Below are 23,914 nucleotides of genomic sequence, written 5' to 3' on the forward strand. Positions count from 1 at the left end.
GTAAAGCAGTAGACCACACACACCCACAAAGGATGTTGGACTTCATCAAAACTAAAAACTTCCTTTCAAAAGATGCTGTTAAGTAAATGAAAAGGCAACCTACACACTGAGAGAAACTCTTGAGACAAAGGTCTTGTATCCAGAATATATTAAAAACTTGTAACTCAGTAAAAAGACAATTTTTTAAAAGTAAGTAAAGACTCACTTTACAAAAAGAAGCTATGTACTTTTTTTCTTTTTTAAATAAATTTATTTTATTTATTTTTGGCTGTGTTGGGTCTTCGTTGCTGCGTGCGGGCTTTCTCTAGTTGCGGCGAGCAGGAGCTACTCTTCGTTGCGGTGCGCAGGCTTCTTATTGCAGTGGTTTCTCTTGTTGTGGAGCACGGGCTCTAGGCGCGCAGGCTTCAGTAGTTGTGGCTCGCAGGCTCTAGAGTGCAGGCTCAGGAGCTGTGGTGCATGGGTTTAGTTGCTCCGTGGCACATGGGATCTTCCCAGACTAGAGCTTGAACCCATGTCCCTTGCATTGGCAGGCGGATTCTTAACCACTGCACCACCAGGGAAGCCCAAGAAGCTATACTGATGGCACGTAAACATTCGATGCTCAGTAGTCATTGGGGAATTGCAAATTCAAACTAAATGAATTACCACTTTGGGATACTGTTGGTAGTTTCGTACAGTGTTAAATATACATCAGCCTTATGCCCTAGCAGTTCCACTAGTAGGTGTTTATTCATGTGGAAATGAAGTATATTTTCACACAAAGACTTTTCCATAAGTGTTTGTCACAACTTTATTCATCAAAATCAAAAATTTGAAGTAACCTAAATGTCCATCAACAAGGGAGAGGATAAATAAATTGTTGTATATTTATATAAGGAAATACCACTCAGCAATATGAAAGAAGTACTGGTACCCACAACAACATGGATGAATCTCATAAACATTGTGCTAAGCGGGAAATGAAAACAGAAGAGAGAGGGGATATGTGTAGTATTGTCTCATATTCTCAAAAATCTAGTCTATGGTGAAATCGTTGATCACCTAGAGCCAAAGATAAGGATGGTGGTTTTAACTGCGACAAGGGACACGATGGAAATATTCTACCTATTGATTATGGTAGTGGTTACACCGGTGTATACATCTGTCAAAGCATCTAACTCTGTACTTAAAATATGCACATTTTATTGTATGTAAATTATAGATCATAGTTAACTTATGAGAAATAAAGTATTATACTTTTTTATCTTATTATGCCAAAAATAGTTTTCATCCCATATATAATAAACTGGAGTTAATTTGAAAATGTCACGTATGTAGAATATTTTATTCCCAAAGCCTGGATAGATGAATAACAAGAGGTTAGTATATTTTTAATTTTAAATAGATAAGGTAGCATAGATTTAAAAAAAAGAAGAACTAGAAATTTATTTGTAATCTGTATGTCTAATTTGGGATATATTTATAGTAAAAGAGATTGTTGTGGCACACAGCTGTTTTTCTTGATGAATAGTTACTTTAAATGTTTTCAGTTTAAGTTCAGTAAACATGGGTAAGATAAAGTGCCATAGAATTCTGCATGTTAAATTGCCACAGATTTTGTTGGATTTGCTTACTGTGACCTTTATTTGATGTACACATAGCTGTTTACATAATTATGCATGTGCATAGCTGGGCATTAGCAGATTTCAGTCATATGGTTACTCTCTTCACTAAATCTTTACTGTGACCTGATACTGTGCTCCTTTCCCAGGTCATGTTGTGTGGCATGCAGGAGGTTGACTTAGCAGATTGGCAGAGAAACACGGTGTATCGACATTATACCAGAAACAGCAAGCAGATCATCTGGTTTTGGCAGGTATTTGCTTTTATCTTTTTGAATCAAAGTACTCAAAGAAAATGTTTTCTAATGAAATGGGGGTTTGAAAACAGTTCACTTTTAAAGTTGAGACTGCTTTTAGACATGGTATTTAGTCTTTGAATTTTAAGTCGGAAGTGCATAGTGTGAATACTTGTTAAAGGATTTTCCATTGCTTTTTTCCTAAATGAAAGAATAAATGACTATCTTCTTTAAATAATAGCTTAATGGTAATAGTTGTAGGTATAACTTTTTTTTCTAGTAGTATGAAAGTATTCTATAAATTCCACTTAATTCTAGAAGTAAATGAGGAAGTATGTTTTTAATGAGAAAGTCAATGCAGATACTTAATTCCTCTAAAGGTGATAATATGCCAGGGAGTTAGAACAATCTAGAGGATAATGTCCAGGAATGACTTTTCTTTCCTCTCTCTCCTTTCTCTCTCTCTCTCTCTCTCACACACACTCTTTCTCTCTCTTTCCCTCTCCTTTCTTTTGTTTGTGTGTGGTTTGAAATTTAAAATCTCTAGGCCAGGGATATTATCCACATAAATTTACTAATTGAGACTCATTTGAGCAGCTTAGTAACTGAACATCTGGTGTACTTGTGCTTAACTGTTTCACTTTCAGGTGAAAAGCCTGGGTTTTTCTGTTACTATAGAAAGATTTTCCAAAGGTTGCATCTTTTCATAAGGATATGTCATACGTTTATTGCTCCATACTTTAAAGAAGTGTGGACACTTCTAGAAATTTATCCTATGGATACACTTCACATATGCAAAATGGCTCATACCAGAGTATTTATTGCTACATTATTGGTACACTAGTGAAGACTTGAGACACCTAAATGTCCGTCAGGGGGAACTGAGTAAATAAATTGTAATATATCCATTATGTAATTCTGTACCTTGTCATCATTCTTTTTCTTAATGCAAATTAACAAAAATATTGGAGGATAATATTTTTCAATACAATATTAAGGGAAAAAAGGTGTGTATATTATTTGGTTAAAAGGAAAATATATATTCTGTATAGACAGAGTGTCTGCTAGTGTATGAATACAGCATCTGTAAAGGTAGAGGGCACGCGAGCAGCAGTTGCAGAGAGCTGACATTGAAGCAGAGGTGCATGTGTGGGCTGCTCTTCCTGCTGTGCCCTTCTACTGCCTTTGAGTTCCACACTATGTGCATGTATTATCTATTGTAAAAAAAAAAATAAAGAAATAAACAAAAAGGTAAGAATAACTCTATTTTCAAGCCTGAAACATCAGAATTGCATCACATACAGAATGTGTGCAGGTATCTGTAATCTTCCCTTTTAGGCTTATTACCAGCTTCTTACTCCTTTTGTTCCCTGACTTTCCCTTTGGACTTTGTATTTATATACTCGAGGAGCTTAAGCCTTGAGTTATGTAAATCCAAATGAATAGTTGTGTTTTCTGAATTGGGTTTGTTTCGGGGACAGTGGTGAGGTTTATGCCAGACCTGGTAATAAGCTGTATTTCTTTGTCTTGATGAAATATGTTGCCTCAGCACAATTCTGTGCAGAAACATTTTTGGTCATAATTAGCACAACATTTTGTCCTATTGTTACCTAAAGTTTAGTCCCTGTTTTTAAGATACATTTCTACTCTCAGACTGTTCCCTAAGTTCCTTGCCTTCGGTTGTAAGATACTCAGACCAATTCAGATCAGTATTTCACATTACCCATTTATGTCCACTTTGAAAAGAGATAGTCTGTGAACTAGATATATTTTTAGAAGAATGCATACTTTAGATTTTCAAGTATGAAGAAGAGAGTTGGGAAAATGATGTTTAGTGGAAGAAAATACCACAAACTATTGAAAGTGGCAGTTGGGAAGTATTTGTTCATCTTTGGTAGCTTACAGCGGAGAAGGGTAGGTGGCTCGGGTCAGGATAACAGTGGTTTGGAGCTCAGCCAGACCTGAGTTCAAATGTTAGTTCTGCTACTTATTAGCAGTTTGAGAAGGACAAATTATTTCACCTCTCCAGGCCTCCATTTTCTTATATGTATACTGCGGACGCTAATGATAGTAACTATCTCATAATATTGTCGTAAGGGCCAAATACACAAAAAGCATATGGCACAGCACATGGCAGGAGGCCTCAACAGGTGACAGCTGTAATAGTGTAGCCCAGCCACAACATCTGCCCTGGTCAGCGGTCTGACCGTGGACAAATGACAACCTTTCTAGGCCTCCATTTCCTCTCTGTAAGATGGATATAATAATAACAATAGTGGCCAACCTATGGTGTGATTGTGAGGATTAACTGAAGTAAGATTGATAGTGTACCGAGCATAGTGCCTAGCCTGAATAAATGATGAATGCTGCAGCCACTTACCACATATATTTTAAAACTAGTTTGTGTTACATTTCTTCTCCTTCAAGTTAAATTCTTAAGTTTCCAGAAGAAATTTAAGAATAATTTAAGGCTCTACTATTTTCACTATTGAAGATAATCTAGTATTTATTTTATATTAAAGTAAATTTGATTTTGTTACACAGTTTGTGAAAGAGACAGACAATGAAGTAAGAATGCGACTACTGCAGTTTGTCACTGGAACCTGCCGTTTACCTCTAGGAGGATTTGCTGAGCTCATGGGTAAATGCAGTTTCTCTGTAGATAATTTTGGGATAATAATGGCGTTTAGACATACAACAGACTTGAACCTAAGGATTCTTCTTCTGTGCTTTATGTAGGGCATCTACCAGAAGAAAGACAAATTAATGGTTAATATCGAATACACTTGTAACACAAAAATGAAAGTCTGCTCACAAAGCCTGGTTGGCCATTGCTTTGTGAAGGGAGCAAGATGCTGTAGAAATACTTATCTTTCCACTTTGTAATTCTTATTGCTGGATCTTTGCAGCAATAAGAAGTTTCTCTAGGCAGAAGTAACTTACATTGTAGTTTATTCTGTATCATTCAGGTTGACTATGTGACATGTTCTGTTATTTAACTAGTTACCAAAAAGTGTAAAGGACCAGATAAATTTTGTCTTATTTTCCTGATTTAGGAAGTAATGGGCCTCAAAAATTTTGCATTGAAAAAGTCGGCAAAGATACCTGGTTACCAAGAAGCCACACATGGTAAGTTCAAGAATCTTAAATAGGAAGGTGAAAGCCAGAGTCTTTTTTTTTTTAATGTAAGACCCAGTATAATTTCTTATTCATTAAAGTAGTCAGAATTTCAATTTTGAGAACAGGCTGATTAACATAGTATTCTATAACTAAACACATTAGAATGATTGGTTAATATAAATACTTGAGAAATGTATCCATTGATTCAACAAATATTTAGCATACCCACTATGTACAGAATGAGATTGAAGTGCTCTCTGCCTTTTATGAAGTTTGCGCTCCATTGGGGATGGGGACACAAAAGACACACAGGTAAACAACTCTTTGCAAATGCTAGGAGTCCTTCAAAGGAAACCAAGAGAACAACTAGAGGGGACCCTCCTTTGGATTGGGTGGTCAAGGAGGTTTCTTGGAAACTGTGATGTTTAAGTTGAGTTTGATAAATAGCATGCTGTGGGAAGAAACAGGGGAAGTGCACTCTTTGTACAGGGTCGTTTTTCAAGGAAATGAAAGATGCCTTGGTGTGAATGGAACTTAATGAATCGGGGAGGGGATAAAAGAATTTGGAAATGTAGGCAGGGGCTAAATTATGGTGGAGCCTTATCGGCTATTATAAGGAATTTGTTTCTAAGAACAATTAGAAGGCTTTGAAGAGTTTTAAATAGCAGATAATGAGATCCAAGAAAAATCAGTCTGGCAACAGAGGAGAGAGGGAATTGGATGAGTGAGTGCGGGGAGATTAGTTATAGAACTCTTATAGTCATCCAGGCAAAAGATGGTGATGGCTTAAATGTACGTGGTTCTTTCAGGAGATCAAAACTATTTTCACACTAAGTCATTTTTGCCTTTTTATTGTTTTGACATTTGCACTTGTGGTACCAAAGTAATGGTGGGTCAACTGCTGGTGACTTAGCACAAGTCAAGGCAGTGGCACAAAACTGCTATCTCTGCATTTTTCAACACCACACATTTGAAGTTTAAAGCAAAAAAAAAAGCCAGGCTTATTGAAGGTTGTTCTTTATGAAGTATTAAAAGCTATTAACTTTATTAAATCTTGTTGCTTGAAGTATGTATGTAGCTTTTTTAACATTCTGTATGACAAAATGGGAAGTCTGCATAAAGCACTTTGGTGGCTGTCTTGAGGGGAAGCTTTTAGGCAGTTGTTGAGTTGTAAGCTGAACAGCTTGCTTTCTTTTTGGAACACTTTTTCTACTTGAAAACATGACAGACAAACTGTTTATTCAGACTTTTTTCCTTGAGAATTAATGAAGTAAAACTTGTCACCTTAAGGAAAACCACTAACAGCATTTGTTGGTGATGATAAAATTGAGGTTTCATGCAAAAATCAGAATTTTGCAAAACTTGTATGTACCATCTTGAGCTTGACAGCTTCCCAAGACTTTTTTTAATATTTGAAAATTCTTTATAACTTGGTGAACCAGTATTTCCAAATGACCGATGCATGATGTTACAAACTCATGCATGGGTAAAACATGCATTCAAAGTGTAAAATAAACCAATGGATTTCATATAACAGAGTACAAAAAGTTATTTGATATGGTTTCAAAACCCATATTAGGCATAACCTTGTCAAATTTAGTATGCTATCAAAGAATAATATCCACAATTATCTGAAAAAAATGACTTGAGTACATCTCTGTTTTCTAACTGCATGTCTGTATGGGGACAGTTTTCATATGCTTAATCTAAAACAATATAGTCCCACAGAATAAATGCCCACATAGGTATCAGAATCCAGATGTCTTCTATTAAAATAGCCAGATATTAAAATGATTTGCAAAAATATGAAACAAGGTCACTCTTTTCACTGCTTTTTTGAAAATAGTCTTTTTTTTCATAAAAATTTTACTTTTATTTCAAAGTAAATTACTTTTAAAATTTGCTTTAACTTATAATATGGTAAATATCAACAGCTATAATTCACATAAACAAAAGCTCTTTGGGTTTCTCAGTATTTTTAGATGTGAAAAGGGATCCTGTGACCAAAAACATTTGAGAACACCAGGTTAGATTAAATTGGTGAATCCAATAGAGGAGAGATTGTTGAGGCAGGGACAGAGAGTTCATAACCAAAGAAGAAAATTCTTTAAGAAAGATGAAAAGAATTGGGATCTTGAGTGTGAGTTAAGGAATTTGCCTTTTATAAAAACAAGAACATTTCCTCTGTTGTAACAGAAGAGGAAGGAAAGTTGGATGTAAACTATAGATAGATTTGAGATTTTGTGAAAGAATAGAGTTTAATCCACCGTTGGTTTGTTTTCTCAGAGTATAAGGTTGAGGTCACTGGCTAACAGTGAAGAAAGGAAAGACTTGAGGAGAAAGAAAGGAGAGCTGTCATAGAGTAGAAATATGGCTGAGAATGCTGGATAACATTAGATTGTCCACTTGGATCTACTAGTTCATCTAAAGTGACAATAATCTACCTAAGCTGTCAGATTTTCCCTGCAGTAATTTTCAACTGTTAAGGTACAAGGAATGAGAAAGTAGAAGGTTGTATTCATTCAGGGTTTGAGTTTGAGTAAGTTCAAAAAGGAGAGAGAGGGTTTTAAAATATTTGCAAGGTAGTGATTATAATGATGGACCATGACCTCTAAAGTAATTATAATGATGAGCTGTGGCTTAAGTAAAAAGTGAAGATAGGAAGAGTCTGAGGACAAGATAGGATGGTGAGAAAGGTTGGCATTTTAATTGAAATAAGTTGGGAAAGACAGATAATCAGAGAATAGAGTGTTTTAATTAGTAACTTCCTTTACTGGTGATGACAAGGTTCAAGGTATGATACTGAAGTAGAGGAACAGGTCACTGAGGAAGGGCAAGAATTGAGAGGCTGTGGCATTGCATGTCACCCATGTGAATGAGAGGACTATGAAGAAGGTGCCAGAGATTTCACTGAGTGAAGGAACATGGTCAGCAGGTGATAGCAAAAAGTGCAGAAAGAAGGCTGCATAGCCAGACTGTGTTTGCCTCAGAGGAGGAAAGTTTGTTTACTGGCTGCAGAGGAAATAGAATATTTCAGACTAGCTGGATTTCAGTTAAGGCAAGAGAGGAGTTGTTAAGACTATAGAAGCCTGCAAATCATAAAATATAAGTCCAAAAGAATGGATTGGAAAGGTCTGACACAGGTGGGGATTTAATTCAGATCAGGGGAAATATGGTTGATCAGTATTGGGATGAGAATTTAGATGAAAATAGATGACCCAGAAAGACTTGAGTCTTCGGTAGTGACTGAGGTAAGCAGTGCCATAATCTATGGTGGAAGCATTCCTGATTATTCTCAGATTGGGTCCTACTGCTTTCATCCCCAGTGCTTTGCTTAGTGAGGTGGCAGCTTTCAGGGCAGGGGTGCTGCAGGCTATATACAGTGTATAGCAAGCCAATAGAGTACTGTTCCCTTAGAGTCCATGAGAAAAGTATTGATGTCTTCCCTTTTTATATATAAGAAAATAGAAGTAGCAAACTTTACTCAAAGCTGAAACTAAAACAAAAGCTAAAATAAAACTTAAAATAGTATTCTGATATTCACATAGTAAGTACTCAATAAAAGATGAATAGATTTTAGTATGTCTTTGTCCTTTTGTAAGCCAGCACAAAACATAATGGCTGATGTCTTAAAACAGAACCCTGTTTTGGATGTTTTAAAGTAATACATTTTCTTATGTGGTTCAACTCAACATTTACGAAATGTCTACTGTATACAGAATGGATCTGTGTTAGGAGAGTAGAGATGACTCTGCCCTTGTGGGTTTTGGAATCTAATGGAAAAAAAAACAGTCAGTCATAATACAGAGTAAAGTAAATGCTAAAACAGAAGTAAAAAAAGCTTATGTATTACAAATGCCAACTCTCTACATATATTCACCTTCCATATTATATTCATGGATAAACATGACCATAGTTTGTGTATAATGTTTTAATTTTCACCAAATCCAAGAATTTACAGCATTTGCTAGGTCCTCACATGCGAAAAATAAAATTTTTACTTCGTCCTTCTGAAAAAAAAAAAAAAAAAGCTTACGGAGAGGGGAATTATTAAGTCTGTATAACATGTTCAAGGAGAATTCTTGGAGGAAGTTGTAGCATTTGGACTGATTCTTAATAATATTTTTATAGGCAGAAAAGGGTATTCCAGAACATAGGAGAGCCATAAGAGCATGGTCATAGAACAGAAAAGTGTGTGGTATGCTTGGAGAACATTAAATAAGTTGATAGGGGCTATACCAAACAGCATAGGCTTCTTTGCCCACTTCCCCATCCTTAGTCATTAGAAGCAGCAGAGGTTTTTTAAACCATCATGTCTTTTTAAGAAAGTACCCCTGGCAATGATATAAGGCTATATAGGTTGTGAAGAAGTTAAAAAAAAAAAAAGGATGCAAGATCAGTAGGCAGGAAATACTGATGGTCTAGATAAAAGATGATGGGGAAGTATATATAGGAGAATATAGTAGCAATAGAAATGATCAGGAGGGAAAAGATGGGGGATATTTAGTAAATAGAATGACAATTTGACAGAGGCAGGTGACTGGTTAGTATAGGGCTCTATTGAAAAATTTTTTCCTGACCTCAGCTCAGAATCAGACTGTACCTTGAGGCATAGTTTAAAGGTGGGGGTGGGGAGGGGGGACACAATGGGAAGATATATAGTCCTCTTAACTGTTACTGTTAAATTAACAACTTTTCAAACAGAATAACATGGTCTGAGAAGAATACCATTTTAATTGGCTGCCTTGTTTCGAAAGGCTCTTTCTTGATTTACAGGTTTCCTGACTCTTATAAGGGCAGATAACTGGTAGGAGTAGTAGAAGGGAACTGGATAATCTATAGAAACCTTCCACATGAGAAAATGAAAGTACGGAAAGGTTTTGACTTCTCAGAGCTATTTCACTAGACACTAATAGTGGGGACCAAAATCCAAAACTCCTGAATCTTAACCCAGCTACTCAGTGCTGTATCTTAAAAAAATTAAATGTTATTTCACACCTTTGTAAATTGTAAAACAATACATTGATGTTTTAAGCATTTTCAATATTTTCTACATTTCATCAGTTAATCCCAGCAGGGAATCCTTTGAGTCTAGCAAGACTGTAAGCATATTATTTTAGAAACGGTTATACATATGATGAGATTATTTGAAAAGACAAAAATATATATTTGGTTATTGACTGTCTCCACCCTAGAATGTAAGTTCAGTGAGGACAAGCACTTTACTTTTTCATCATTGTATCACCAGCTCCTGGAAAAATACCTGATATATTAAAGATTCTCAATAAATAACTGATGAATGAATTGGTGGGTGAGTGAAAGAAATGGACTCTTTAACCCAAGAGAAGTTAGGGGGACTCATGACACAATGTAACAATAATAGTATAAAAAAGAGAAAAATTAGTGCTTCTTTAAAAAAAATTCCAGCAGTTTTATCCATATTGCTACAATTATTATTTTTAATTCTAGCTTTCTCTGGGAAACGTTAAAATATTTTTGTGACTAGGTCTTAAATTTGAATTGACTGCTGTAAGAAAATTTGTATATTTAATATTATATTTGTTAAGTAATAAATTAGTAAATAATAATAAATAATAAAGTAGTAAATTGTGTGTTAGAATACTTCTGGCAAAATTTTTACATTCTTCCAGTTAGTTTTTCAAATGTGCTTTAAAAAAATATTGTATTAGAAGTCTTTTCAGAGTTTGTTTTATTGAAAACACATCTGATTTTGTTTTTGTTTTTGTTCAGTTTTAATCGCTTGGATCTACCACCATATAAGAGTTATGAACAACTAAAGGAAAAACTTCTTTTTGCAATAGAAGAGACAGAGGGATTTGGACAAGAATGAATGTGGCTTCTTGTCTTGGAGGAGCTCTTGCATTTAAATACCCCAGCCAAGAAAAGTTGCACAGATAGTGTATATAAGCTGTTCATTCTGTACAGTGAATTTTCTGAACCCCTCAAAGTATAAATGTTTTCCGTTCTTCCACAGAAATATGCAAAACAGTTCATCCTTTTCTACTTTATTTATTGTTCCCTTGAAGTGACTGACTAGGAAAAAAATCATCCTTAAATTTTGAAGTTGAAGCAAGCAAGAGACTTTATTAAAAATAAGTATATATCTATATAAGCATATATGATAGTGGCTCTAGTTTTATAGAGCTCAGAGTGTATTAAACATGACAGCCGTTCATTCAAAAATAATATGGATTTGCTTTACCTTGTTTCTGTTATCCAGGGGAAGAAGTACAAATTACTCCATGTTTTTTTTCCCTTTGTAACACCTCTTGAGGGTGTTTTGTTGCATGGCTGTTCAGGAAGGTATTAAGGGCTTAGGCCAAAATCTTACTTTGAATATGTTAAAAAATGCTGCTGGCTTTTCTTAAGATGGGTGCTTGAACCTGTCAGTTTGTTTTAAATAAATACAGTAGTTGAAAATTTTCCCTCTTTGCTACATCTCTAATATAGTCAGAGTCATGAATGAAACCGTAACTTACATGAAAGTCATATACTAGATCTACTACCATTTAGTTTATTCTAGAAATTGGAGAGAATTCACTGAGTAGCATAGAGGTTTGTTTACATGTTACTTTGGGATGCTAGGTATTTGTGGAATTAAAAAGAATCAGGCACTTCTGTACTTTAGTTTTAAAATATGTGATGTTCTTTAAATTCATAGTAAATTGATGCAATTTGATACTTAGGAACATATAAAAAGGTAATGTGAACTTTTCTGCTTTTGTTTGTGTTCAAAGTTTTGGTTTCATAAAACCAGATGGATTGAAGACTTACATAAGCATTTGAAAACTCAAGTCTACTGATTTTCTGTTACTGTTTGCATATCTTCATTCCTCTTAAATTCATGAAAATTCCATGTATCTGAATAAGCTTATAAAAAATATTTTGGTCTCCCCCCTCCTTTTTACATAGATTACTATTTTTGTTCCAATAACACTTTTTGTTTTTCATTATCAAGGACATTTACTGAACTACAAAAATGTATAACAAGTTAAAATCTGATGTGAATATTAATGCTGCTTTAGCAAGCTGGGCTTCCCTATTAATATAAAAATTTAAATTTCCACTTGTAGCATTATTTCAGTATGTACTGTAAATTTCATTAACTTAAAATTTTTTTTTTACAACCATGGAACTGACGTCTTAGAATGCTACCTGTAACATATTTCACTACTAAGTACATACAGAAGATACTAGTATACAATTTTAACTTCCCTAAACAGTAGCTTTTGTTTTGCCAAAATTTTATTTTTCTACATATTAATTTAGATGGTCTTCTGCATTTTTATTCAGAATCCATAGTAAAGATGAAATAAAGTCTGTGATCCACTCGCTTGAATAGACTGTTTTCCCAAATCCTCACTATTAATGTTCTAGTTATTTTCATGCCTAATGAATAAAAAACAAACAAAAAACAAGAAAACTAATGTACAGAACAGACTATGCAATAGAGGGTGACTAGTCTTCAAAAGGGCTGCTTAAATTATACCATGAAAGTACCACAGCTGATGAAGTTTGCTGACAGAAGTTACTGTCATTCAGTAGAGGCATGAGAGAACATCATGTAGCACATTGGAATGAAGACAGGAAGCTTTCAGGGTGCCCATCCCCCCTTCTCACTTAAGGTAAGAAATTACCATACAACAGATGAGGCTACACAGAGCCTACGGAGAGACCAAACCAGCTTTCTGGAGAAGGCTGGTTTGGAGAACTTATCAGGTCCTTCTATCTTTCATATTAATTGTAGAAATCCAGACCTATAGGCAGGATTTATTGTCTTGATATACCTACTCAGTGTCAGTGAGAGAAACCTGAGACTTGTTTTTTCCCCCTCTTCCCATCCCTGTCCTGTGCTGGGCCAGGCAGAGAAATTAGAAGTGCAGGGCTCACTGTGCCTGAACACAGACACTTCATGAGGAAATCAGCAAACGAGGGAGGCTCAGAAACAGGTTCATACTGTCACTTCATTTCAGTGCCACTACCCACCACCACCACCACTAAACAGCCCAGTCAGTGGGTCACAGGCACAACACAGTTTCAGCAATCAGATTAGTTGTTTGTCTTCCAGGAAAAGAAGCTACAAGTGGTGTTTTTGTTTTTAGTACTTCCAGGGCAGTTAAAGTCAAAAGGGTTAACAAAACTCTTTGCCCTCCAGCCTTAGGTCAACCACCTAGCTTTTCCAGTTCTCAAAACTAGATAGGGTGGTATGGGCCAACAATGTCAGGCAATGCTGCTTCTGTTTAAAATGGCCCGACTGGTGTGTTGCATCTGGACTGGGAAAACTCCAGGCACTTAATACGAAACCATAGCTGTGGACTTCCCAGAATGTGGAAACTTGTAACTGTATTTCCCTTTGAGATTCCTGCGCTGTCACCTGGGGAGATGATACTCCTGGGAGCTGCATGGATATGCTGTAAGGTCATCTTTTGAATGTAAGGAGGCCTGACATTGACCTGCTGGGTGAGCTATGGTTTCTGTCCTTCTGAGTAAATTGGGGCCAGATGAAGCCTACTGTGGGCTTTTTGAGTCTTACTATTTGGCTGAACCTAAGATCCTCTAGTGGGCATTACAGAAGTCGAACAGAAATCATCTCCGGTTGAAATAGGCAGATGAGACAATAAAGGTTCTTTTATAAGTCCACTGAACTTAAAAGCCAAACTTGAAGTCTACTGGGGATTTGGTCTGTCTCTCAAGGGAAAAGCCCAGACCTCATCAGAGGAGGCTTTACCTTAATGAGGTTCCTTTGTACCTAGTGTATACTCTTCAGTCACAAGACAGAGAAACATACAGGGCAGTGCAATGGGCCAGAACAGGACATTCGTTAAATAAACTTCATGGCCCTTGCCAAAGTAATCAACCCCTCCTATTTTTTCTTCCCAGTAATGCCCAGGTACAGTCCAAACAGGTTGTATAGTGAACACCACATGAATACAACAAAAAAATAAAAGGGGAAACCCCCCCCCCAATTAACAAAGAGTAAAAGTCCAAAAGGGCCTCACTTTGGCAGCACGTATACTGAAATTGGAACAAAAGAGGCATCTCCTAAATTCCAAATTTTCTCTCCCCAGTCTTGACCAAGGAGAACACAATCAGATGATAATAGCATTTTTAAATATTTACTGATACTCATGGTAAATACATGTTCTTTAATCCTCACAATTCCATTAGGTTATTGTTTTTTTGTTGTTTGCTCCTTGTAATTATGTTTATTTTAAAAAGTGAGTCTGAGAGAAGTCATTTTTACAAAGTCCACAGCTGTTCCACAGTCTATGATTAAACACTCAGATAGGAAAATTTCTGGTAACAAGGAGTTAATTGAGAGCTTTCAGATTATAGTAGGATAACAGCCACATTCCAAATCAGATTTCTTCTCTCATTCTTAAAAGGAAACAGATGCATAAGAGGCAGTCATAATCACCCACAGCCCATGTCTGTAGTATGTTTAAAAGACAGAAAACTACAAACTTCTGTTTACATGTATGTGGAGAAAAAGGCATCTCAAACTAGCAGTCAGCTCTGGAACACTCAAGAACCAAGTCAAGTAGGGACTGCACAGGAAGGAGAATATAATGGGGTCTCAGGGTTCATTCCCAGAAGTAGTAGATCCCACCCTGAGTGGAGAAATGCGAAGAACCAGTGTGAGAACTGGTAAATCAGACTCCTGGGAACTCAAAAGAAAGAGGTTGAGGAAGCACACATAATCAGAATCTTGGGAAAGTACCACGTTTTGGAGAAGGCAGCTATTGCACTGTAAAGAGAGAAAAAAGATAGCAGCTCTATAAAAGACCCAGCAACCACACTTCTGGATGTTTATCCCACAGAGATTAAAATTTGTTGATATAGTTATATCAGCCTTAAGTTCATAGCAGCCAGACTGGAAACAGCTTAAATGGCCTAAGGTGGATAGTTAAATAAACTGGTACACCCATACAATGAAATATAATCAACAATAAAAAGGAACTACTGACTGAATTTAGATGCTTCTCAAAAAGGAGTTATGCTGAATGAAAAAATTCAATCCCAAAAGGTCACATTCTGTATGATCCATTTATATAATGTTCTTGAAATAACAAAATTATAAAGAACAGATAAGTGGTTGTCAGACTTAGGGATGATGGCAGGGAATGGGTTTGACTATAAAGGCATAGCACTAAGAATTTTTGTGATGGAACAGTTCTGTATCTTGATTGTGGCAGTTACAAAAATTTACACGTGACAAAACTGCACAGAACACACACACAAGTGAGATCACTTAAAAGTGGTAAAATCTGAATAAGGTCTGTGGACTGTACAGTTTCCTGGTTTTGATATTGTACCATAGTTACATTACCACTGAGGCAAACTGAGGGACGGATACACAGGACCTCTCCGTGTACTATTTTTTGACAACTTCTTATGAATCTATATTTCAAAGCAAAAAAATTTTTTAAAGCCCTATATAATATCAAAGACAGAGCCTCCCCTCCATAAAAGGCTTTACTACTGAAAGATAGATACCTTATTTTACAAAAACTGTGTAGTACAGGATATTTATTACTGAACTAATCCAAACCCCTTACCTCCCCCATTTGATAACCTGGTGTTGCTGGTAACTCAGCACACACAAAAAGTCACACCTCCAAAAAATAACATTCAAAGTCACTCTAAATAAAGTGAAAACTGAAAATGAGGAAATTTCAGATGAAAATGCTCAACACAGAGAAAATTCTTAAGCACAATATACTAGTATGAATTAAATATAAATAAATAACTGCAGACACGAAAAAATCCAAATTAGAAATTCAAAACTGGACAAACAACATGAGGATGTGAAATGCCTGTTAACTGAAGTCAATCAGGAAAAAAAAATTGAAGAAAGACAAAAATATCTCAGAAGTGAAGACAAATAGTATCTAAGGAAGAAAACATAAAAAAAATAAGGGACATGGAAGAAGATAGAAATGAAAGAAGCCAAGAAAATGAAACTGAGAGGTAAAAGAAAAATTAGAGAAGTGATAAATACAAAAGGCAAAGATCTAATATACATATAATTAACTTGAGTCCCTGAAAATAAGATGGAACACTTTTTTTGTGTGTGTGTGGTATGCGGGCCTCTCTGCTGCAGCCTCTCCCGTTGCGGAGCACAGGCTCCAGATGCGCAGGCTCAGCAGCCGTGGCTCACGGGCCCAGCCGCTCCGCAGCACGTGGGATCTTCCCAGACCAGGGCGTGAACTCGCGTCCCCTGTATTGGCAGGCAGACTCTCAACCACTGCGCCACCAGGGAAGCCCGGAACAGTGTTTCCTTAAGTGCTGTCAGTAAGGCCATTCTGGAATGAGGGACAATCTATAAGACAATTGGACTGGCCCCTTCAAAAAGTCAATGCTGTGAGAAAAAAAAAGATGGGGTTACTGTTCTAGCTTTAAAAAAACTAAGGCAGAAAATTAAATGCAATCTATGATCTTTGAATCTTGGTTTTTAAAAGTGTAAGACATTTTGGGACATTTGAGGATATTTGAATATGGTTGGATATTAGATGATGATAAAGAATTACTGTTAACATTCTAGTTGTGATATGGACTTGTATTTATTTAGAAGGATGTCCTTATTCTGAGATGATGAATGCTGAAGTATTTAGGGATGAAATATGTCTGCTATTAACTTTAAAAGTTTAGAAATATATATAAATAAGAATATCACACATAAGTAAAATATAGCAAAAGATTAGCAGTTGCTGAACCAGAGATGGGTTTATAAGAGTCCAATATTTTCAGTTTTCCCTTCTGTTTGAAAATATACATGATAAACTGAAACAGCACATACTCACATTACCTGTGTTTTCCCTTTGAGAAAAATCCACCTACACATACACTCTCAGATTTCTATAGGTGGCATTCAAGATACTACTTTTTACAAAACAAGATTTTTGTAGTGGTGGCATCCCCAGTATCACTGTCCTGCCTATTTAAAACATCTTAATTTCCATTTCCCCCTTGAGTTCTGTGATCCTTTCACCCCATTAGGGAATAGAATTTGAGCTCGCCTAGTGATAAAATCAAACCACTTGTAAGACTACCTCACATTTTAAAAAAGAAACCACTCCATTTTCAGTCCTCTCATGACTTATTTCCTTATGCAGGTTGGCTCCAAGATATATCATTTAACTACTTTATACCAAGAACTCTCATCATCCTAACCTCCTAACATTCACTGTACCTTCTCTGCAAGATCTCAGCTTTGAATCAATCCAGCTAGAAAATGCACTCCCCTCTGTCACCTCTTCCACAGAGCTTTCTTTTCTTCTTTTTTTTTTTTTGTGTGGTACGCAGACCTCTCACTGTTGTGGCCTCTCCCGTTGCAGAGCACAGGCTGCGGACGCGCAGGCTCATTGGCCATGGCTCACGAGCCCAGCCGCTCCGCGGCATGTGGGATCTTCCCAGACCGGGGCACGAACCCATGTTCCCTGCATCAGCAGGCGGACTCCCAACCACTGCGCCACCAGGGAAGCCCGAGCTTTCTTTTCTTGATCTCCCGTCCTGATGTGATCCAATTCATACCCTTTGTATTGCTGGTGTCTCCGGTGCACAATAATCTCAGCCTCTAAGCCATGGATATCTCTCTACCACTCTTATAGCAATTATTTCTTTTGCCTTGTTATTTGTGAAGAAGTCTAGAATTTTGTATATTTAATTTGTTAAATGGTCCCGACATTAAAAGAACTGAGAAAACAGCCATAGAACAGTATGGTTAATGTATTTATTATCTTTATAATTTGATGAAAAGGCACTGCTTCTTAGATATTTCACTGAAAAATTCTCAGTTCTTGTCACTGAAACCTGTAAGCAACTGAGCAGCTTCTGTCTGTATCTAAAATGGAAGAATACATATTATAAAACAGTACAGCACAGAGATCAACTTGTGAAACAAGTTTATAAAGTAGTTTCTAAGAATTTCCAAAAAACCAGGATAGCACACTGTAAGAATAAAATTTCTTAGAGAACTCAAGAGATGACACTCTTAGAGAACTCGTCCACATTAGTACATGTCCCTTGCCTTTCATGTTTTAGAAATCTTTTTCTATCTGCTATATATATGTCAAACAGGAATAATTCTATATTGCAGCAAGTAATTCATACATGTTTGTTGATAGTAACTAAATATTTGCTATACACATTTGAAATAAACACTGTTATTTAACAATACGCATTTGGACAATTACGTTTTTAAAGAAGTTCTTGATTCACCTTTACTTAATGTGCCTCAGTGGAAACCTATCTGCCTTACTTTATTGGAGATGTTTTACCTGTTTATCCTCCTCTGTGTGTGCTGCATAGTCCTTGGCTTTTGATAGCCAGAAAGCAGCAAGCTTTTTGTTGTGTAGCTTCAAATATGTCTTTCCTAGAAGGAGCAAGTTTTTGCTGTAGAAGTTTGGATCCACTGTACATAAGAAAAACAATTTAAATTTATCTCATATGAAATAGTATTGCTCTTATTTTTAAAGGCTTAATTTTTTTCATCTAAATTCCAGTAATATACTTGTGTGGTCAATAAATGATTAGGCTAATTAGAATTCTCTTTTGTTCAACTATACATATCTCAAAAAATTTTATAATTACCATTTATTGTCTACTGTGTGCCAGGCACTATATTACACACATTTCTCATTTTCACAGCAATTTTATAAAATTGGTACTCTATTTAATAGATGGAAAACAGGGTCCTGATAGAATATAAGCTCCAGAAGGATAAGGGGTTTCTTTTTTATCATCTCTTTTGCTCCCTGCATCCGAAGTGCCTAGAACAGTGCCTAGAACTGTACTCAATATACATTTGCTGAATGAGTAAATGAAATCATGATGATATGTGTATGTGTGTATACACACACACATTTGGTCAACCTTTACTGAATGTGGGCTGTGTTTAAGCACAGATAAACAAAGTCTCTGCTCTTTTGGAATTTATAATGAAAAGGAAAGACAAGCATGAGCACAACTAAATGTAATAAAGGAATAAAAGGAATGCTTTGATAGGTGTACAAATTTTAAAGTGCTATGAGAAACCAAAGAAAAAGCAACTAACTAAGAGGTTACACCTGGGCTAACGTGGAGGCTGAATAGAATTTTAGCAGGATTCTTGGCTGAAGAAAAAATGTGAACAAAAAGCCTATGAATGAAAGCATGGGACTGTCTCACTAACTTCATTAATTCTTTATACAGTTTCCTCCTGTCAACCTGGGACCCTTCTATATTCAAAGCATAATTCTTCCTGGATATAATTTATGATTAACTCCATTTGCCCCTTAACCCAAAATTGTTTTATTTCTTTAATGTGAACATATTTGTGAGATGCCATGTTGATGTGCTTAAAGTTTCCTTGGAGTTAAGTAAATTCATTCCTTCATTCATTCGTCTACTTATTCAGCAAATTTGCCAAGCATTATGTGCTAAGCAATGAGGATTCAATTGTGAGCAAGAAGACAGAGTCCCCATCTTCCCTGAATTTAGTTTTAGACATGTAAACAAATATTCATACTATGTAGTGATAAGGGCCATGATGGAGGAAGTAAAAGGTACTAAAAGCATAGGAGGAGCTTCTAAACCAGACATAGGCCATAATAAGGAAAGGGCCCCCCCCAGAGGAAGTGACCTTGAAGGTAAAACCTGGAGGATGACTGGAATTACCAAGGATTATTTTAGTTCCACAAGAGTATGACCATGTTTTTTTCAACAACCCGAATCCTTAAACCTCTAAGGCCCTATTTTAACTTTGCAATTACACTTCTAAGTCTCTGAGGAAACTGCATTCCCAGATCATATCCATGATAGTAAAACTACCATCTTGAGAGGATATCAATGGAAGGTAGTAACAGTAAATCAGAATTAATGTATTACAGATAGAGTTAAAATTCAGACAAAATTCTTTCTTTAGAAGAAATGCGTTTTAAAAAGTGCTTTGCTATCATGAAAACATTTGAACAAGTCCATATGAGTAGGCTCTAAAATTTAATAAATTGTCTTTAATTTTCTTCTGATTAAGTTTTATAGGAATATATTTGCAATGTTTTTTTCTGGGGGGTGTACTTGGTAACAAAGGCTTATGTCCCTTACTTCTCTAGTTTCTCCTATTAATATTAGGAAGGATAATCTTAGGATAGGCTGATGTTCTCTAGGCTGGCTATTTCTTCAAAGTAAGAGTGCAGGAAACTCTTTGTCACAAAAGACAGTATCTACAATAGAACAAAAACTGGCCTGTTTTAAAACCAGAGAGTTCTCATTTCAGTGCCATCTGAAATTTGCTGAGAGAGTCCATCTTAAAAAAGTATTTTTCTGTAACTATATGTAAGGTGACAGGCGTTAACTAAATTTGGTGTTGTGATCGTTTCGCAAGGCATACAAAGCTAATACACGAAGCTAATACAATGTTATATGTCAATTATACTTCAATTAAAAAATAATAAAAACTTTAAATGAAAATAAATAAATGCCTCTGATTAGCTGTGTGATCTTACATAAACAGTTAATCTGTCAAAGCCTCCTCTCAAAAAGGAAGGTTGAATTACATCAAATGAAGGACCATTCCAGAATTACAGCTCTAAATTCAGTAGCAGTCTATTTCTTACTCAGGTGATCTTTACTAAATAAGGACTTTAAAAATTATTTGATAATGTCTAGCTCAAAAAGAAGTTTATGAAGTATATCAGAACAAATAACTTATTTCTGTTTAAAAAATTCCTATTATATGTGAAGCATTCATACAATTTTAAGTATATTAGTATGTGAAATAAAAAATTTGTTACCTTGCTCTGCCCTGTGAAAGTAGCCTAAGGCCTGTTAAAAAGACAAAAAAAACAAACTTAATGAAAAGTATTAAAACAGAGTCAATTTAAAATAAAGCATTTTCTCAAAAGATCTATTCCTATATTAAATATAAGACAGGAAGTAAATTAAAACATCTTAAAAAAAATCTTAAAATAATGGTCCCAAATGTAAAATAGACAGCTAATGGGAAGCAGCCACATAACACAGGGAGATCAGCTCGGTGCTTTGTGACCACCTAGAGGGGTGGGATAGGGAGGGTGGGAGGGAGATGCAAGAGGGAGGAGATACAGGGACATATGTATATGTATAGCTGATTCACTTTGTTATAAAGGAGAAACTAACATACCATTGTAAAGCAATTATACTCCAATAAAGATGCTAAAAAATAATAATGGTCAATTCATCAGCAGTGAGAGGTTAATATAGCAAAATTGACCATAACACTATTAAATCATCAGAATACGGATTACAATTATGTGGACCATTTCTAGTAATAACTTGACTACTACTTAGAACTCATACCAAACTGGCATCACATGCAGAGAGGAAAGAACATTATCATGTGCAACTCAGATACTTTGACCTTTCTCTTCTTAAATCATAACAGGGACTACCAATAAAAACTAGATAAAATCAAAAGCTGAGTTTATTCAGTGATACATAAGTCGTGCCAATGAATTTTTTAAGTCCTTTATTACTGAAATTCCTGTATAAAATTTTAAGGTCAGTCTGAAACTCCCTGCTGATCGTGTCTTTTTTTCTTAGAATGCACATTCTTTTTAATAACAAATATTTCCCAACTCTGTTCTAACTATACAACTAAATATTCTTTGCATCAAATTCTGCGCTATAGCTTCACAGAAAACATTATGATCCAAGTATTGGAACAACTTTTTCAACTGTCTGCTTTCTTACTCTGAAAATTTTGTGATGAGTAAACCCAAAATATTTGCCCAGAAATCCCTTTCAAATTTTATTTTTAACAGGAGAAGCAAAAGGCCTTGGAAATATGAGAGACCATGAGCCTTTCAAACCTGCTGTGAAAAAAAAGTTATAATTACTTTTCATTTATCAATACAAACACATGTTTTAATGTCCAGGTAAATGACTCTTATCTTAGAGAATGTGTACCTAAAACATGCTAAGAAGCAAATGCTATATTTCTTGTTCTATTTTATGATTTTTATGTGGTATAGATTTCAAGCAGAAAATGAAGGTAGATTTTAGCCATGGGTTATTTTAGCTGACAATATACCAGAATTATCAGCCACTCACCTAAAACGGAAAAAAAAACACTCACCAGTCACAGATAATAATTATTAATAAGGCTTTCTGATAAGATAGTTGCACTGGATCATTAGAAACCTGCTCAAGTCCCTCACTGATCAGAACACCAGATGTGTGGACACTGTAGAGTGACAGAGCAGTTAAGAAATCAGTACTAACTTAACAAAGGACATCACACTACCTCCTCATAGGTGGAACTAGGAGGAGTTGCAAACAGCATTTCAGCAATTCTTCTTTGATACCAAGGCATTTCAGCAAATGTGTAACACCTATGGGGAAATAAAATGACACGTACATTCAAATTAGTTCTTAAAGAGAACTAAGCATCTTAACAGATATAAAAGGAATCTTCTATTATATGTTTAAACAGTCTGTACTTTCCATAATATCCAGTAGGTTAATATTTGTACTGAATTATCTAGGGACTGATTTATGTTGATCCATCAATTACAGTGTATACTGTGACAGTATAAATAGTAATATTTATAACAGTAATGATAATACAGTACATCATTCACCTTTTGAGTGCTCACTTTGTGCCAAGTGCTGAGCTAAGTGATTCTCTCATTACTCCTTACAATAACTAAATGAAATAGAATCGTTACCCCTATATTTTTACATAAAAATTAACTCAGAGAAGTTAAAAAAAAATAACAAAACTAAACATGATATACCTAAATAACAATGGCAACCAACAATTTAAAGTCTACATATTTGAAAGGGTGTGGCAAATATTTACCATCCAAAGCTCTTGACAATTTTCTGAAATAAGTAGGAAAAAAAGTGTTGGATCTTTGATTAGGGTCTGAACTCCTTGAGGATGAAACTATTTCATTCATGTTTGCTTGCCAGCATCTTAATTACTGACTGTCCCTCAACTGTCATTAATTCTCAGTAAGTGTTTTCTTAGTTGAATGTGTCCTTTATCCTGAAGGTTATTTACTTCTCTTTTAAAAGAGTTTGATATGGGACTTTGCACTGTTACCCCTCATAGAAGACAATAAATACTCAGCTCTGTAGACTACACCCAAAGAAAACAGTGGCAAACCTGTCTCAAGAAAGACTCTCAAAACAGTAAGCATTTAACACATTGGTTTACGCTCATACCAGCAAAATAATGATGTGCTCTGAACAAAGCTTACATAAAAATGGAAAGATACTGAAAGTCAGATTATATTATACCTCAGATGAATCAGACTGTATTTGACACACCTTGAAGATACCAAGACCCTCTTAGGGCATCCTAGTGTATTACTATAGTTAGATTAATCCAATTCCATTTAGTCTGGTAAATAAGAATAGTCTTTCCCAAAAAAAGGAATTTAAAGGTCTAATGAAAAGTTTCAATGCCTTTTTAGTCTTAGTACGTTTCTAAATGATCTGAATAACAATGTTTAACAAGATCACAATCAAATTTAGTTATTTTCTAAATACTAAACACTAAATAACCAGTACAACTGCTAGTTAATATAATGGATTAAACACTCTTGACTGCCAAATAATATTTTTAAACATTTTATATTTTGCTTTTTTATATACTACCAAACAAGATATGTATACATACTACAAAGTAAGATCATACTAAAAACCACTGAAATATTTATTTAAAGAAATTTTCTTACCAAATACCCATAAGGTGAATTGCGGTAGCATCTTTAGGGTTGAGTTCAATTGCTTTCTAACAAGAAATGAGAAAATGAATCATATTTGTTTCCTAAACACCAATAAGTACTTTACTATGTTTGCTGAAGAAACCATGATTAAAAACAATTGCAACTCTGCATTTTAATTTTTCTGATAATCAACAGCAACTTTTTTCCTAATTTTTTTAACACCTTTATTGGAGTATAATTG

General features: G+C 35.4%; 2 protein-coding genes across 7 annotated transcripts in view; one reads left to right on the forward strand and one right to left on the reverse strand.

The window, feature by feature from the left end:
* The window catches only part of WWP1 (WW domain containing E3 ubiquitin protein ligase 1), a 92,719-nt gene extending 81,321 nt beyond the window's left edge, over window positions 1-11,398 (forward strand). Inside the window, exons 17-20 of the mRNA XM_073794246.1 lie at window positions 1,751-1,855; window positions 4,382-4,478; window positions 4,894-4,966; window positions 10,709-11,398. Coding sequence (XP_073650347.1) covers window positions 1,751-1,855; window positions 4,382-4,478; window positions 4,894-4,966; window positions 10,709-10,808 — 375 coding nt within the window. The 3' untranslated portion in view covers window positions 10,809-11,398. The remainder of the gene's footprint in view (window positions 1-1,750; window positions 1,856-4,381; window positions 4,479-4,893; window positions 4,967-10,708) is intronic.
* A 6,299-nt stretch (window positions 11,399-17,697) lies between these two features.
* RMDN1 (regulator of microtubule dynamics 1) overlaps window positions 17,698-23,914 on the reverse strand; it is a 37,748-nt gene continuing 31,531 nt past the window's right edge. For 4 of the 6 annotated variants that reach the window (XM_033843072.2, XM_019926322.3, XM_019926321.3 and 1 more), the window contains 5 exons: window positions 23,683-23,738; window positions 22,242-22,329; window positions 20,752-20,782; window positions 18,259-18,392; window positions 17,698-17,822 (listed from right to left, as the gene is read on the reverse strand). In XM_033843072.2, coding sequence (XP_033698963.1) covers window positions 17,772-17,822; window positions 18,259-18,392; window positions 20,752-20,782; window positions 22,242-22,329; window positions 23,683-23,738 — 360 coding nt within the window. In that variant the 3' untranslated portion in view covers window positions 17,698-17,771. The remainder of the gene's footprint in view (window positions 17,823-18,258; window positions 18,393-20,751; window positions 20,783-22,241; window positions 22,330-23,682; window positions 23,739-23,914) is intronic. The other 2 variants (XM_073794569.1, XM_073794566.1) reach the window with 1 other exon arrangement.

The sequence above is a fragment of the Tursiops truncatus genome, chromosome 17 (assembly GCF_011762595.2).
Source record: "Tursiops truncatus isolate mTurTru1 chromosome 17, mTurTru1.mat.Y, whole genome shotgun sequence".
NCBI lineage: Eukaryota > Metazoa > Chordata > Mammalia > Artiodactyla > Delphinidae > Tursiops > Tursiops truncatus.